A 17444-nucleotide genomic window follows, 5' to 3' on the forward strand; every position below is an offset into this window, starting at 1 on the left:
TTTGTAGAATAACAGTTGCTTTTACTTGCCATATTCTGTCAAAACCGGAGCTATTGTACTGTAAAGTTAAAGCAGCAGTAATGAAAACAGGGCTGCCTAGCATTGCTCCAAAGAGGAACAGGCTCTTGGAAACCCAAGTGGTCTAATTTGTTGAACAATAAATGAGAATAAGAAGTTAAGCTGAAGAGAAGCAAGTGTGGTCTGTCCTAAACAAGAAGCCATACCTGTAAAAATAGATGGTTGTGGAATGTGTGGGGGCCACCAGCTCCCTGTGTGTTGTGCTCCCTGAATTCCTGAGTCTCTGCTCCTTTCTCTGTTGTGTTTTGGAAGTCCATCCTGGACCATCACCTCAGAGGGCATCACACTTTACCTGTAACTTGGAGGCTGGGAGGGTCAGCTCCTTCTCAATCCTTCCACTTGTGAAGACAAGAATACAGTTTAAACACGTGCAGCTGTATAAGGGCAAGTCAAAGACTAATACCTGAACTGATCTAGGTTCTGTGATCTGGGAAGGTGGTAATGGTTATCTTCCCCATGGCAAAAAAGAAGTTATAAAGATTTCCTTAAAGATAAAGGAACTAGGCAGCCATGAAACATTGATTAAATCAAAACTTTGGACTGAAGAAGGAGGAGCCAAGATGAAGAAATTTGTCCATCCTTTTCATCCAGATGGTACCTGAGGCTGTGTAATTGCAGTAAAACTTAGGGGTGTACATTTGTTCTTGGATTAGTTTGGAATCACTGCAATTGGATGGTTCTCTTTAGACATTTTATTAAGCCCACATTCAAAGGATTTGAAATAGAAATCTCAAGGGTACATATTTCTGGTTCTCTAATGTACTTATGAGTCCTGAAAAGTAAAAGTACCACTGTTATATAGTATTCTTCTATTCTTCTGTTGTTTTTTACACATTTGTGAGGCATTACAAATAAGACCACTATTTCCTGTTTAATTCCCAAGTTTTAACCTTGCTGGTTTTCTTCAGAGTTTACCACATACCCTACAGAAGGATAGTTCCAACAGGGTAATGACAGAAGTCAGGGTGTGAGTTAGATATTTTCTTTCTATCAGATTCTATGAAGAATCTGCCATGATTCTTCATCTCAATTTCTTGTTGATTATACAGCCTTGTTTTCTACAAGCCTATTCAGCTGTGTTAGCCCAGTTTTGCTTTGAAGTCAGAGTTGATATTTCATTTCAAAAAACACTTATGTTTTTACACAGGTCCGAATGCAGGCATTGAAATGCTTCTCAGTTCTTGCCTTTGAGAACCCCCAGGTATCCATGACTCTGGTCAATGGTGAGTGCAATGCTGCTGCTGCTGCTGGTTTGACACTCACTTTTTGCATGGCTGAATGAGAATGACTTGGAGCTCTCTCTCTTTGCAGTGTCTGTTGATGGAGAATTGTTACCACAGATTTTTGTGAAGATGTTACAAAGGGACAAGCCCATTGAAATGCAGCTCACATCAGCCAAATGGTAATTGTCTTCAGGAACTGGGGAAATAGCAGGGAGTTTAATCCTTACTGTTCAACTGCTCCCTTCTTCCTTGTTCCAAAGTAATATGGGATGTAAAATGTTAGGAATAATTAAAGATACTGTTTGCATTATCTGAATCCTTGAACAAGTGGGTCTCACCCCATTTTATAATGTAACTTTCACTCTTTGCTGTACATAAGCAGGGAAAAATATTGCTGGGCAGCTGTTTTGTGAGGAGTGTGTGTTCAGCCATGTGGGTTTTCACATGCATCTTGGATTTGATAGTTTTGCTTTGAACAGGCAGAGCACAGTCCTGAACTATCATCCTTGGTGGCTGTGCTGTATTGGAGACTGCACCAAGATGATGGAAGAGCAGAGTTAGTCTCTCTACCCAACTGTTTTAAATAGAACAGATTATTCTTCAGGCTTCATGAGCTCATACAGCAGAATTAATGTTATTAATTAATTTTGTACTTCAGCTTTCCCTGCTGGTGTGGGCACATTTGTGTTCAGATCCATAATGACTTCCTACCCAGTGACAAGATATGACCCAGTTCTGTACTAGCAGCACCCTGGTTATGCTCACTCCATAAGCTGTGATTGACACCCTTTAGGATCATTTTCCTTTTCTTGTGTTGATAGCAATGAAATAAATCGCTCCAGGGAGTTCAAGACATAAAATCACCCATTGGTATGAACTACTAAAATTAAGTTTAAATCAGGAGTTTGGTTGCTGATGTGTTGGTTGATTATTCTTTTAGTTTTTGATGACTTTTTTGACCAGGAGCAGTGAGTTCTCTGAGTTCACCAAACAATTTTACAGCCACTTGTGTCAGTACAAGTCTTTTGATTCTGGATGAGGAATATCCTCATACAGGTGGGGTAGGTAGGATCAGTGATTCTCTGCTCATGCTGCCAGGTTGTGATGCTTGATTCTGGATGAGGAACAGGTGGGGTAGGTAGGATCTGTGACTCTCTGCTCATGCTGCCAGGTTGTGATGCTCTAACTCATTCATGAAAGCAGTTTCAGTGATGTGCATGTGTATGAGGGGGGTTCTTGGGTAATCCCACTCCATGTAGGAGGTATGTCTTGGGACTTGCCCGTCTCAATTCCAACCACAATTGGCCCAAGCAGTCTGGCTCTACTGGTTTTGTTGGGCAATTCTTAGTGAAGAAAGCAAGTTAAATTAATTGCACTGTAGCAGTCTCAGTTCTGATTGATTTATGTGTTTCTTTGAGAAGTCAGAAAATACACAGAGAATGACATACTTAAAAGTAATTTTATTACTAATCTCAAGATATAAAACAGTTGACAAGTCACAAAGACAGGCTGGAGTTAAAAGAACTGTTCTGAGTTAAAAGAATTGTTCTGAGATGGACATTCCCAGCTCTGCTGGTGTTCTTTGCTGATTGAAGGAACTGGGTACCCATCTTCTGCTGTTGCTTTGCAGTACTTTGGCTCATCAGAACCTTTGAAGCATGAAAGAAAGTGATGTGGTGAAAAGCAGCAAAAGAAAATTGCAGGGAAATGGCAGACAAACCAGTATCTTCAATTTCAGATTGGGTTTCTCCCAATTAGTCCACAGGCACTCATCCTTCTTAGGGCTCTCAGTTTTACAGCAGTCCTGGGGTTTACAAAGCCCTGCTGGTTTTTCTTTTGGAGGTCCATCCCCTACCTGATTGCCTCCAAGTCAGACTCTCTCTTCCTTTTTCCTAATGAGTAGTAGGTGAAATTGTCACAGATGATGTTTTCTTCTGCTTGTAAATTAGATTTCACCCCTACCTTGCCAGTTTCAGTCAGTTAATCTGCAGTTCCTCTGATTTGTCATTACACTCTTTGGAATGCAGATCTAGAAGGGTTTTTTCTTTCTGAATGTTCTTTATAATTTCTCTTGAATCTGGACTGACATACAAGACTACTTTAAGAAGTTCCCTTTCTTTTCCCTCAACAATTGAAGTAGACTTGGAAGACTCAAGATAATACCTATTGATTGAAATGGAGCAAAGATCCTTCCCTTGAGCAGCAGTGTTGGGACAGAGGGAAGATCAGGATGCCCCTTGGGAGAGTGCTCTGCAGCTATAAATGAAGCAGTAACCTTTCCTGCTAAAATCACCAGAATTGCTTCAAGCTAAGTCAGGCCTATGTTACCTGAAGTCAAAAATTACTTTCTTTCATTGCTGAAATAGAGCTACTTTGCCTGACAAATAGAGTCTCACCAGTCTCTCTAAATGGCAGCTGCAGGATGGATGCTTTCCTCCTGACTGCAGGTGTGAAAAAGAGTTTTCTGCTGTCAGCTGCAAGGCTTGGGCAGTAAAAGTTTAGCAGATGATCCCTGTGCTAATATTCAAGTCTTATCTCTTACTTTCTGAGAAATAATATATTCAGAGAGTTCTGATTATGGGATTTTTAGCTGTGACTGTACTCAGAATGAGGATCAGTGTTGCTGCCTCTAGGAAGTGAAAGAACTCACTCTGGGCCCTTGGAAGGAGCTCAGGGATGTGGTGAGACACACCATGGTTTTATGAGCACATTGCTGTTCCTTAGCTGAGCAGTTCTGATTGATCCTGTGTACAACTTCAGCCTGCCCAACTGAGGGTCCAAACATGTTAGTTTTAAGTTACCTTTACTGAAATACGGTTACATTTTTTAACCTCCACTGTGACATGATAAAACCCAGCTCCAATGGTTAGTTCAGAAGCTAAAAGAAGATAAACTGGTGCACAGTAGTTCCCCTCCAGCTCCATTCCACTCCCTTGTAGCAGAGCAGGTAAAAACGAAACCACTTCAAAGTAAAACACTTTTTTTGATGGGTGAACTATTTTGCATTTCTGGTAGTTTGGGGCACTTTACAAGTACATTAACAAAGAACTTGGAATTTGTCTGATGCTGTGTGAGACTTGTGGTTGTCATATCCACTGTCAGCTGTTGTCTAATAAGGACCAAATGCTGGCTTGGTGCAGTGTCAGAGCCTAGGCTGGGTGCATTGTTATGAGGGTGGGCTGGTCCCTGCAGAGTGTAAAGCCCTGCCTGTGGACAGGCAGCACAGCAATTCCACCTCTCCTGGGCTGGGGCAGGGCCTGGGTGTCTGTGCCTGAGCTGTCAGGCTGTGTTCCTCTGCTGGTTCTCTCCTGCTGGCTGCACACCCAGGAGCAGGTACTTAGAGGAAGGTCTGGGTGTGTTGCACCTTTGCTTAGTGCAGGTTGTTCCTTTTGGATGTGTGTAGGGGGATAGAATATAAGAAAATACTGTGGAAGTTAATCTTACCCCTAAGGAGTTGCAGCTGGGCCAATTATCAAAGATTAGGAACAGGCCTGACTTTAACAGGCCACAGCTGTGACCAATGAGAAGAAGATGCTATAAAAACGGGGTGGCTGGGTGAGAAGGGAACTGGAGTCAGTTGGCTGCTTTGTGAAGAAGAAAGAGTTAGTGCTCTGAGGAGCTGCCCACAAGAAACACCAAGAAGGTGTGAAACCTTTGTGATAGGAGACAACAGTATGGAACCCCTGTGATAAGATGACAGCAGGTGTGGGGCTCAGGCAGGGTGGTGGTGGGACCCTTTGTGGCAGTGCATGCTGTGTGTATTGATCAGTGATCCTGCCAGGGGTCCTGCACTGCAAACCTGCCAGAAGGTGCACCTGGAGGAGTTTGTATGCCCAGGCCTAGTAAGCTCTGGTGTATTTAAATCAAACCCAGGAGGATGTTTCATTAGGACAGATGTTGTGCAGCAGCTGAAGTGCACCAAAGCCATGGTAGGTGACTGTGTCTTGTTGTGTTGTTGCAGCCTTACGTCCATGTGCAGAGCCGGAGCAATACGGACAGACGATCCCTGCATCGTTCTGAAGGTGAGCTGTGTCCTGCTTCAACCACCTTGTAAATACAGAATAATTCTTTTTGTGCTAGTCATGACAGATCCTTAAACAGTTCTCTGTTCAGAAGGTTTTCTCTTGTAGGTTTATCCTGGTTTTATTTTCTCATAAAAAAGGTAGCACAAAATATGTTACACCAAAGATTGCAAAGCGCCAAGTTTTCCTGAGAATTTTTTTTTAATTAAAAAAAATTAGTTCCCTGGTTTCCTTTTTTCCCCAAGTAATGATAGATAAAAAATCTATATGTTGGCTGAGACAAAGGCCTGCCCCTCCTGTCTTTTTGTGCAAGGAAGTGCAATGTACTGTTCATTCCAGTGTGCATATTGGCATCTGTTCTGCACTGGCATCTGGTACTACACAGCTGAGGAAGCCAAGCTGCATCATTCTCCCTCACCCTCCTCCTTAGCTTTGTTCCAAATTGACACTCCAATTCTCTGCTCTCCTTTCTCCCTACAACATCTGCAAACTGGGGGCAACAGTTCCATTCTCCCAACCCCTCTCTCCTGCACACCTTTCTTCTTTGGAAATGCCTTTCCTTCATGAATCCCCCATGTTGGTCTGTGCCCTGGTCAGGATGGGTGTGTTCCAGAGCTGCTCTGCCCTGGGACAGGGAGCAGGGCCTGCTGCCAGTGGCAGGGGGCGTGGGAGCTGGACCCTGCCCTGTGGAGCTGCACATGCTCCACATGGGCCCTGTGGAAAACCCCCATCCTTTCAAACCTTTGCAAAGGGATGTGCTTGGGCCAGCTCACAGCAAAAGCAGCATATTTTCCTTGTGGAAGCTGCATCAGCACAAATCCATGTTTGAGCTTAGGAATTAAATGTGTTGTAGTATTTGAGAATAGACAAAAGACTGAGGGGAGAAAGAAGGCACAGAACCTTTGCCTTGTTCAAAGCAACCCAGTGATTCCTCCTCCAGGAGCTCATACTTGGAAGATAACACAGTGTCCCTGTGCTTAATCCAGCCCCAAATCCTTTAACCTCTGCTGAAATGAAGTGATGGCCCCTTTAGCATTCAGGAATTATTGACCCTTTGCTATCAAACTTCCTGCGTTTGAGGGCCAGTCAAGAATGTGTATTTCCAAAATGGTTTTAATTTACTTTGATTGCTCACTTTGAGTAGTGGGTTGGCTTGCAGCATGGGGAAAAAATAAAATCCCTTGAGAAGGGCAGAGAAGGCTGATAAATAATGGATTTGATGAGAAGGGAAATGATTTCTCTGGAATCCTAATAATGAAACTGTCCAGATAACCCAGATACATCCCAGCAATACCATAGAAATTAGATATTCCATCTTTACAGTCCATTTCCAGACTTTTATCTGCTGGCCAGGTGTGTATTGTTGCTTTCCGTCTTACACCCCTATGTAGCCCCCTACTCCTGTGCATTAATTGCACTGTACTGACCTGTAGGTCCAGTGGAACAGTTAAAATGTGTCTGTCAGAATTCTTGCCTCTGTTTTTAAGCAAATGGAATTGCTTAGTGTTGAAAAACATGAGATCTGTGTTTCTTGGGTGCATGCAGCCAGTGACTTAACAATGCCCAGGCCTTGAATTCCAAGAAATAGCTCATTTCATTTCAGGCCGTTTGACCTTGGAAAGAACTAAGAAGTACATTGTCTTTGTGATTTAGACATGGAATTCCACTTCTTTCTTTCCCACTCCACATGAATGTAATTTTTTGAGAGCCTATGTACAATCTTCCCTGCTGCCTCAAGGCCAGGTCTGCAGAAGGAGGGGTGCTTTGGCTCACTGGATTAGCTGCAAGATTCACCACCTCAGTGTTAGTCTTTGAGGTAGCATCTAGCTTTCTAAAATATGTAGGCAAGTCCTACTTCCTGTGCAATGGAGAGCAGGTATTTATCTATTTAATCATTTGAACAGTCAATGGGTAGATGCTATTTCAGGTCCCCAAAACATAACTCTGAGCAACATTTACTGGAGTTACTCTGTTGAACTTGGTGGCATTGCACAAGCACAAACCTTGGTGTTATTCCTTGTCCATTTTCATATTTGGGAAGGCTTGAGGTAGCAGAGTCCCAGCTCTTGGAGAATTGGCCTGTCCAGAGTTAAGTACTTTTCCTTGGGCTTCTGGTAAGGAAAGAATTGATTGGTTTTTCTGTTTCAGTAGAGAAGGTGTAACAAAACTGTTGTGTGGGTGTAACCAAGGTAGGGGGGATGTCAGGGGAGGCAGAATGGGCCTGGATTCCAGGTTAGCTTCTTTTCTGATTGATCAAATATGTTGCTTGCTGAGGAGTATTCCTCCCTTGCCCTCTGCTCCAGGCAGCCAGTGTGTGGGAAAGGAGCCCTGAGATTATTTCTGACTGCATTGTCCTTAGTTAATCCTGGATCACAGAAGGGCAGGAGGGGTCAAGTACTTGAGGGCAGCTTGGGTACTCTTGGTTCTCGTGTGTAGCAAGAACAGGCCTGTGAAAATACCAACTTCTGAGGGGATTTAAAAAAAATTTACAAGGCTTTTTCAAACTTTGTCTATGTTTACTTGCAAGCATTGCATGATTTTGGCTGTGTGAGAGGTTGTGTGAAAGTAGCAGATTGTACACTCAGCAATGCCTGAACAATTCTTCTGTGTGTGGAGTCTTTGAACCCACTGAAATGTGTGTGTGCCAAAGTTGTTATCTAAAGAACAATGCAGAGCATTGCTGTAGGACAGTTGTTTCATTTCTTTGGAGTTTCTTTATCAGTGCAGCTACACTAGAAACTCCTTTTATTTCATCTCTGCAGACTCTGCCATGCTTGGTTCGAATGTGCAGTAAGGACAGACTGCTGGAGGAGAGGGTGGAGGGGGCAGAGACTCTGGCCTACCTGATAGAGACAGACATGGAGCTGCAGAGGATGGCCAGCATCACCGACCACCTCATCGTCATGCTGGCAGACTACTTCAAGTACCCCAGCTCCGTCAGCGCCATCACCGACATCAAGAGGGTGCGTTCCCTGACCTGCTCTGAGCCTTGAGGAATGGGCAAAACCAAAAAGAAACCAGCTCAGGATGGGGCTGTTTCATTCTGGTTAAACCTGGTGTGGTAGCAGCCCCCACCTGCTACCACATAGCATTGATTCCATGATCTAGAAGGCATAAAAGACACTTTATTGTTAGAAATCTACAGTTCTTATGTCACTGTTAGGCTGGATGTGACATACACATGTGATCAGGGTCTAAGAAGAAAAAAGTTTTTTATTCTGTATGTTCTCTAGCTTATATACTCTTAACAAAGCGTGATCTTAAGTCATTAACTACATCCCAATAACTTATATTCATTGGTGCAAAGCAATTAACGTCAATAGAATTGGCAAAAATTTGACAGGAATTTAATAAGGCATGTAGACACATCTACTTATGCACATAGTCTAGCTTACAAAAATTTTCATGTATCTTTTCTAATCTGTTTATATGCTGATGGCCTTGTCTTCTTCCCTGCTATAGATACACTTGAAAATCATCAATTGTTATTTCTTCTATTAACTCAGCTTTGCTTGCAAGCCAGCTGCCAAGCCCCTCCATATTCTTATAGGACCTAAGACCTGATTGGTCTCAAAGTGAAAACTTCTCACACACTATTGGTGGTATCAATAGCACACTCTAGAGAACCATATCTATAAACAATGGTTACAGAAAGAGAGATAATAATTGTTTGAAATCTTTTCCTCTAAGTTCCCCACAGCTTCTACACAGCTTCCCAAGATTTTTCTAAAAAAGTCTGTGCCTGCTCCCTGTGGCCAGAGAGCTGCTGCCACAACCTGGTGCCTGAGGTCCTCAACTGAAAGGTGACCAGAGGTGCAGCAGCACTTGATTTTTGATGTTTGTACTCTCCAAGGCTCAGTCACTGCTCTTTGGAGACTTCATTAACCACACACTAAAGTGTGCATATCTGGTCTTCCCATCCTTTTAAGTTTAAACATCTTGCCTTCAGGAACCAGTACATTTCAGCTTCATAAGAGATGAATAGTCCATGTGACGAGATATTTGTTTTCAATTCTTAGGTCAGATCTGTGGAAAATCTGAAATTCAGAGGTGTTTCTGTTGTGTTTAAGCACAAAAACATGTGGATGTCGTGCACTGTTTCATATTAGGAGTTATCTGCACTTGCAAGACATTGGATAAACAGAGACCAGATGTACCTTGGAGTCTTGCTGAAACTGATTATTAGAAAGAAACCAAAAAATACATTACAGAGCTTTGCTTTTTTTCTGAAATTGGCCCAAGAGACGGGTTCATTTCTCTGACCCTGATAGAATGGGGCTAATTCTGCATAGAGAGTCTCTTGAATGCTCTGTAAAAATGCAAATGAAACATTTAAAAAAAAAAAAGTTACAGTCTAAAAAACTGAGCAAAAAGAAGTTTAGCAGCTTATTGAGGAGTAATGGACATTGGCTGTAGCATCAAAAATATGATCAGGTTCCAAAAGTGAGTGGGGCAATTCTAAATATTATGACAGTGCTCTGAGTGTGCAGTAAGTCTGTAGAAGCAGCCAGCTGGGAATCCAGGGTACTGGCTTTGAACAGAGTGCTTGGAACTGCACCCTGTAAGGTAAAACTACGTGACGAGTGACTGAGGAGTCTGCCAAGCAGAGAACTTGTCTGCTTAAAATATTTATAACATAATATTAAAATATTTATAACATAATATTTTAATACTTCTGCTCCAATATAGCTGCACTGGAGAGAATTACTCATAGAGCTTAATTTTTGACATTTCTTTTATTTCAGCACTTTGCTACCTTATACTGTCATTTTCCTGGCATTTTGTCTAGACTTTGGAGATTGCATTGCTTTGTAGAACACTTTGGTACAGAGTTTTGAGGATAGTCAGAGTCACAGAATTATTCTCAGAAGAGAACATGAGGAGATCTGAGAGCCCAGATTTGCTGTTCCAAGCAGGGTCAACCTCAAACACCATTTTATCATGTTTTTAGTACTCCCATTAATTGTCATAAAATCACAGAATATCCTGAGCTGGAAGAGACCCCAAGGATCATCAAGTCCAGCTGCTGGCCCTGCACAGACACCCCAACAATCCCACCCTGGGCATCCCTGAGAGCATTGTCCAAATGCTCCTGGAGCTGTGACAGCCTTGGGGCCGTGCCCATTCCCTGGGGAGCCTGGGCAGTGCCCAGCACCCTCTGGGGGAAAAACCTTTTCATGATATCCAACCTCCCCCTCCTTAACATGGCCTGAAATTTAGAGACCAACTTTGGCTCCTGGTTTTGCTTCAGTTCTCTTGGTAAAACTTGTCTTGATTCTCTCTCAGTATTTTCACTCCTTCTGGCTAGTTCCTGTATGTCTCTGTTGGGAGATAAGAATACTATTTACCTAAATATGGACTTGATAGAGTCATAACCTTGTTTTGGCCTCAAATTGAAGACAAAGTTGTCTTCTCTGTAACTCAGCAGAGAAATGAGCCATATTCTTAACTCTGGTTATTGCATTTAGCTGGTAAATGTGGACATGAGCTCAGGGAACATCACTTTGTGCTTCTGGCTGCCCCTGGGGTGGCAAAGACAGTAGGTAAGCAGCAGTGTAGAACAAAGCAGAATATGACACTGCAGCTGCTTTGGGGGCTGAGCCTGTGCCTGTGCTGTGTTTCCCAGCTGGACCATGACCTGAAGCACGCCCACGAGCTGCGCCAGGCCGCCTTCAAGCTCTACGCCTCGCTGGGGGCTAATGACGAGGACATCCGCAAAAAGGTGAGCCCAGGGAGCCTGCTGGGCACTGCTCAGCCACGGGGGCACTGGAAAGCAGCAATTCCCATCCTCCCAGGGGTTTCCCATTATGATGTAAATAGGTTGAAATGGGGCCTCTCTCCTCCATTATTAGGAATTTTCAGATTGCGTGGAATTGGAGAAAAAATTAATGTCTTGCTATCAGAGTATAACAAAAGTAAAGTTTAGTTGTGTGAGCATCTTCACAGTGATGAACTAGACTTGCACAAGGAGTTGTCTTTCAGCATTTTTGGTACTTAGTTGCTCATAAGGAATATTGTTATGGCATATGAGAAATTTCTGAAACTTATGTTCTGAGAGAGATAATACACCTCTGTTCTCATTTATTCCATTATATGACAAATGTTTAAAAAAAAACCCTGGAAAGTCTGCTCATAAACAAAGTCAGAATTTGTTTCCCAATTCTCAAGTGACCAAGGCCTTGCACTGTCGTAACAAAGCAGTTGGTGATTCAAACATTACAGCAAAGAGATTGGTTGCTTGGGCCACTCATATAGTTAAAAATTAATGTGTGGAAAGTGGAGGGCACTTAATAAATGAATAATTAGAAGGAGCATTTTTTTAAAATTAATCATGGATTTGCAGTGTCATGTAGCAAGTGTAGAAGATAGGAATGTTTTCTGAGTTTATTTGCTGGTTAAAGGGGAAAAGCAGAAGGAAGGAGGCAGGTAAACACAGGATGAAAAGATAACATCAGGAGGATTTATCAGTGGGGAACCACTCAGGATCTCCAGAGTTCAACACCATAAACTCCTCTTTTGTTGCTTTAGTTAATAGCGAAGATCCTCCTTTTACACAGCTTTTAATAAGCAGTGAGTGTGTACATGCCAAAGTTGATTTATTATGCAAAAATCCATCATTCATCTGGGTATTAACTCCCTTTTATACTGGTCTTAAGTGTTTGTGCTGGCCTTGTCTAAAGATGGCAGGTGAGCTACTGGATATTTTTTATCCACACAGCTCTACAACATGTCTCTGATCTGTAGATTTTATATGTTGTGTGTGCTCACACATGCTCACTTTTGTTCTAATATGACATTAAGGGTAATTAATATATATAGAGAGAGAGATGGATATTTATATGTAAAAATGACCCTCTTGTTGCTTGATGATTAAAAGCCATAGTGGAACATAGAATATAGATTTTTTTATTTCCTAATTGTCTGTAGATACACAAAACTTTTCACTTAATCTGACAAGAGTGTGGCATGCTGGTTTTAGCTGCAGTTTTTATATGTAACATTGAAAATGCTGCAGCCAAAACGCCAGCAAGCCATGGATGCTGTGAGCTGTGCACTAATCTGAGTTCTTTGGTGCAGATCATTGAGACAGAGAACATGATGGACCGGATCGTTAACGGCCTGTCTGAGTCCAGCATCAAGGTGCGCTTGGCTGCAGTCAGGTGAGCCTGTCCTCGTCCCTGCAGAACCTGGGCTGCACTGGGAGAACTGTCCGAGAGCTGCTCTGAACTCAGTTCTGCTCTTGGGAGCCCTCCTGGGGGAGATTGGCAGTTATCCTGGGCAAGTGCAGGGTTTTCTCTTGGCTGGTCCCAGGTTTCCCCTTGCCTGCCTTCCAGCTCAGGAATCCTTGTGGAGCAGCAGGGTGTGTACAGCAGTGCCCATGGGGATGTGCATTTTTCACAGGGAGGATTTCTCTTCCATTCCAGATGTTTGCACAGTTTGTCCCGTTCTGTCCAGCAGCTCAGGACAAGTTTTCAGGATCATGCTGTATGGAAGCCTTTAATGAAGGTAAGTGAGGAGCAGCCAGGTCTCAGTGCCTGGAATGTTCTGGTCCATTCAAGGAACACAGGGTGACTGTTCAGTTGGCATGCCTTGCTGTAGAATCATGATACGAATTACTTAGAAATCAAAATCCTGTGGCCTTCTCCTAAGAGAGTCATAAGTCAACAAAAGGCAACAGCAGCAAGCATGCTTGGTTTTGTTTGGCTTTTCGGTTCCTTTTTTTCATTATTGTTTTTGGGGGTTTTTAGTCATCAGTGAGTGAAACTCAATTATTCTCAATGGTCACACAGGACACTACAAGCACTATATGTCCCTTAATGTCAGACTCAGGCTAGATGGCACAGTTCAGACTTGGTCTGTGAGCTCTGTAAGAGAATTTAGATCTGTGTTTTCTCCTGTGATTCTCTACCTCTTACATCTCATTGCAGATTCTATAGCTGAAACCAAAGAGTTCAGAAAGACCTTCAAAAAGACATATTTTTTGTCATATAGAGCAATTTTCCACAAGATTGAGATTCAAGTGTGTAAGATATATGTCATCTCTCATCCTGTAATGTCACTATCATAAACACAGATAATTATCCAGTTTCTCAGTTTCAATATCTTTTAGACCTTGAAAATGCAGAAGAGACCAAGTCTGCTATCACACCTGAAGGCTTGGGCAGTATTGACACCTATAGGAATCTCCTGAAGTCACCTTGACTTGACTGTTCAGAAGTGAAATGGCTGGAGCACAGAAGGTGTTGTTGGCAGTAGGGAACAAGGGAGGAACATTTTTGGTTCAGGAATTGGTGTTTTGGTGCTGCTGGAGATCCAGGCAGTGATAAGAGACTATAACTTGTCTCAGGCTGTGCTCCTCTGACAGGATGCTCTTTAGAGAATTTGCTGTGTTGTGCTTAGCACGAGATACAGAGAGGTTGAAGAGGCCCCTGGAGCTTCCTCTGCATATGTGTCCTTTGCAGAGCAGGGCTTGTCCCCCCTGATTTCTACTAAATTGGACTGAAAGCTCTCAAGTCTGACTTCTGTGAAATAATGCATTGCTCCAGCTTGTCCTGTGATGTGTATCAGTCTGGGTCTGCACTGCTAGCGTGGAAGCACCTCCTGAAGTCTGGAACACCCAGCTACAGCATAATTCCAGGTATTCCATTTTAGTGATCTCTTTCTTATCCTACTAACAGAATTCCTCTCTCCCCCCTCTGCCTGTAGGTTTTACAGAATGCTCCAAATGAAATTCTTGTAGTAGCATCTTCCACGCTATGCAATCTTCTTCTGGAATTCTCTCCAAGCAAGGAGGTGAGTACTTAGCCAGCAGCAGGGAGGGGGATGGACTGAAGTGAGATTACACAATGGTTCAATTAGCATAAAGGCATGTTAATTGGCAGCCATTGCTTGTGACATGTTATGGAGCTGTGATGTTACAGAGCTGTGCCACTGATGGCTTGGGAACAAAAAAAAATCATCTGCTTACAGTGCTGTGACAGTTAATTTGGTCTCTAAAGAAAAGAAGTAGACAAGAAATGACAAAAAGAAGTTTTGTCATGTCCTTTTTACTTGTAAAACACTGTTATCTAAAAAGATCATAAGCAAGAAGAAGCCACACTGATAATTTGCAATGTGATCCATTGTCTTAGAGAATTACTGCTACTGTAATGCTGAATATGCTGGCTTAGCTGAGCCTTGTGTTTTTATTGTTCTCTGATGAGCAGTACAGGATATCTGGTTCTGCAGAGTCTGTATTTCATACAGATCAGACACACAAATCAACACTGCACAGCAGTGCAACAATTCCCCAAGTCTAAAATACTTCTTAATTACAGAAAATATTTGCAAGATTGTGCTGTATGTGGGATCCTGCAGGGCTCTATGGACTATCAAATTATCAGTTGGTCTTGGTGGTTTCAATCATATCTGTGAGACAGCAAATTAACTGAAATAATGCCACGCACAGTTCACTGGCCACAAGGCCAGTCATGGGGCTTTTTTAGCAGACTGCAAGTCAAGTGTTTGTGGGGTGTGAGCAGCAGTGTGAGGTGATATACATGCACATATAAATGTGTGTGCATCCATGTCTCCACAAACACAGACACAGGAGAAAGCAGCTGCCTTGACCTGACGTTTTTCATAAAACCTGCTTTGAAATGGTCATGGATATGGGGTGTGGCATGGCCAGTTCATGTGAGTGCACTGGACATGTTGTAAGCTCAAGAATAAGATATAAGGAGTATATTTTTAGTATTTTCATACATGGAGTTAGTCTAAGTAGTGTTGTAAAGATCTATTTTTCCCTCCTTCTTCCAGCCTATTTTAGAATCAGGAGCCATAGAACTTCTGTGTAGTTTAACCCAGAGTGAAAATCTTGCCTTGCGAGTGAACGGCATTTGGGCTTTAATGGTGAGTAGGACACCCAGTGAAATATCACTTGTGGCTGTGTGCCTCAAAAAGTTTGGGAATATATCTTGTAGAACTTGTCAGTTGTTATTAACAATGACATAATTGAAATCTGGCTTGTTGTTCCACCAAACTGCAGAAGAAAAACAGCATCAGTGTGGTGGTAGGAAAACTTCACCCGTTAGTCCATAAAGTAAAATAAATTCTTCAGTTCTGGTACTAATTTTGTTGCCAAGATCATTCAGGGAAGCAGTTAAATAGTGTCAGTGGCATGCCAGGGGGAAAATAAAAGCAAGTAATAACCAGGTCAGGTGTAAGACAATGTGAAAATTGAATTCACTGTGTAGCAGTTGCTCATAAATTACAGCCTTTTTGCAAGATTAATTTAGGAAGGATATATTCTTGTAGGGAATAGTCTACTAAAAGAGTGAAAGCCCAGGTTTGCAGGTAAAAAAATCCATTAAAAAGTGTGTCTGTTTCAGAATATGGCATTTCAAGCAGAACAGAAGATCAAGTCAGACATCCTGCGGGGTCTGAGCACAGAGCAGTTGTTTCAGTTGCTTTCTGATTCTGATGTAAATGTTCTGATGAAAACCTTGGGACTGCTCAGGAATCTTCTCTCCACTCGCCCAGTAAGTAAAGCTGCAAACAGACCTTCTGAAAGCTGATCAAACAAGCAGCCAATCCAGTGCTTCTGTGCAGGACATTTTCCTGTTTTAACACCACTTGGATTTATTCAAATATCTGTAAGCAAATGTGCAAATCAGTGTGAAAAAGTATTTGAAGGAATCTTCTGCATCGATGGAAACGCTGTAATTATTATCAGAGCTAGACATTTTCATTTAATGTTCAAATTCCATTGCATTTAGCTCTTAGCAACATTATTTTTCATAGCACTTTCTCTGTGAAACTTGTCCACAACAACACTCTGAGGGTTGCACCATTGAGTCAGTGTATGGGAAGGTCCAGATCTCAAATATACCTGTCTTTCTTCTTCCTTGGCACTTGAAATGCGTCTGTTCTTATCCATCTGCATAGGTAGTACTGGCTTTGTGAATTTGGTGTGGGACTGTGCACTCACAAAATGCAGACGTTCATTTTATACCCTGAAATGAATTGGTTGGAAAATGTAAGTCCAGGAGTTGTTTTTGAAAGAGAAAGATATTCATGGAGGAAAAGAAAGGGGTAATCCCCTGTGAAGAGCAGAGGGAAAACATGCAGCAAGAATTTGGCAAGCCAACATCTTTGAGGGGAAAAAACCCATGAAGCCTCTCTGTGCACTTGTCACATACTGTGTTTGTACCAGAAAAAGGTCACTGTAAAAAAAAATCTTCTGATATTTTTACTCATTGAGTCTCAATAACTTTGATAGAAAATTAGCTCTGTCTTAATGTAAAAAAATACTTAATAGCCTGTCATTCATTGAATTCACCCTGACAATTCTCACTGTCACAAGATGTTCTCCATCTGGAGCTATGTGCCAGCTTCACTGCTTCCTGTGGCAGGGTTTAGAGCCAGAACCAGCCATTTTCAACCTCTCCCCAAAACTCACTCCAGAATAACTCATTCAGCACCTTTCCAATGAAATCCCGTTATTAGCAATTTTAAGAAATCCTACAAGAATCCCTGAGGTCTTAAAAGAACTGTAGTGTACAGTGTGCTGGTCATCTCTGGTGCCTGTTTGCTGCCACTCCTGAGGTTTGGTATCAGTTAATCCAGTAGATCTTGTTTAATCTTTTCTCTTATTCTAGTGTAGGTGTTCATAGTCTGTCATCAGGTGACCTTTGATCTGTGACCCTGTGAACTTAGGACAGTTTTCCCAGACTATAACCAACCTATCTGGCTTATTTCCCTGCTCTCTAAAGAGGTTTTGGAAATGTGGTTGTTGGACCTGGGCACAGTGTCCCTCCAAGAGTAGCAAATACCACCAGAGAAGAAACACCAGTTTTCTCACTCCTCTCTGATATTAACCCTGGTTATCAGAAGAGAAGTGGTTGTTTCCAACTGCAGCATCACACATTTAGAGCCTGGGTCAGCAGGGTTCAGGCCTCAGCCTGGCAGCTGGGCCAGCAGTGTCACCTCTCCAGATGAAAAGCACCACCAAGGCCCATGTGATGCTCTCTCAGACAAAAGCAGGTCCACATGAGGAAGAATGTTCTGAAGTGTTTCTGCTGTGATTAATTCTTGGTTTGGGAGCAGTGCTCTGTGTGCAGTGTTGCTACTCCTCACTTGG

The 17444-nt window shown here is 42.4% G+C and overlaps 1 protein-coding gene across 5 annotated transcripts in view; it reads left to right on the forward strand.

Moving 5' to 3' along the window:
- Nucleotides 1–17444, forward strand: part of ARMC8 (armadillo repeat containing 8) — a 60076-nt gene that overhangs the window by 36995 nt on the left and 5637 nt on the right. For all 5 annotated transcript variants that reach the window (XM_031060300.1, XM_031060302.1, XM_014308666.2 and 2 more), the window contains 10 exons: nucleotides 1226–1301; nucleotides 1390–1480; nucleotides 5263–5323; nucleotides 8086–8286; nucleotides 10950–11045; nucleotides 12401–12483; nucleotides 12748–12829; nucleotides 14030–14116; nucleotides 15122–15214; nucleotides 15694–15843. In XM_031060300.1, the coding sequence (XP_030916160.1) occupies nucleotides 1226–1301; nucleotides 1390–1480; nucleotides 5263–5323; nucleotides 8086–8286; nucleotides 10950–11045; nucleotides 12401–12483; nucleotides 12748–12829; nucleotides 14030–14116; nucleotides 15122–15214; nucleotides 15694–15843 (1020 nt within the window). The remainder of the gene's footprint in view (nucleotides 1–1225; nucleotides 1302–1389; nucleotides 1481–5262; nucleotides 5324–8085; nucleotides 8287–10949; nucleotides 11046–12400; nucleotides 12484–12747; nucleotides 12830–14029; nucleotides 14117–15121; nucleotides 15215–15693; nucleotides 15844–17444) is intronic.

Source organism: Geospiza fortis, unplaced genomic scaffold, assembly GCF_000277835.1.
Source record: "Geospiza fortis unplaced genomic scaffold, GeoFor_1.0 scaffold118, whole genome shotgun sequence".
Classification (NCBI taxonomy): Eukaryota; Metazoa; Chordata; class Aves; order Passeriformes; family Thraupidae; genus Geospiza; species Geospiza fortis.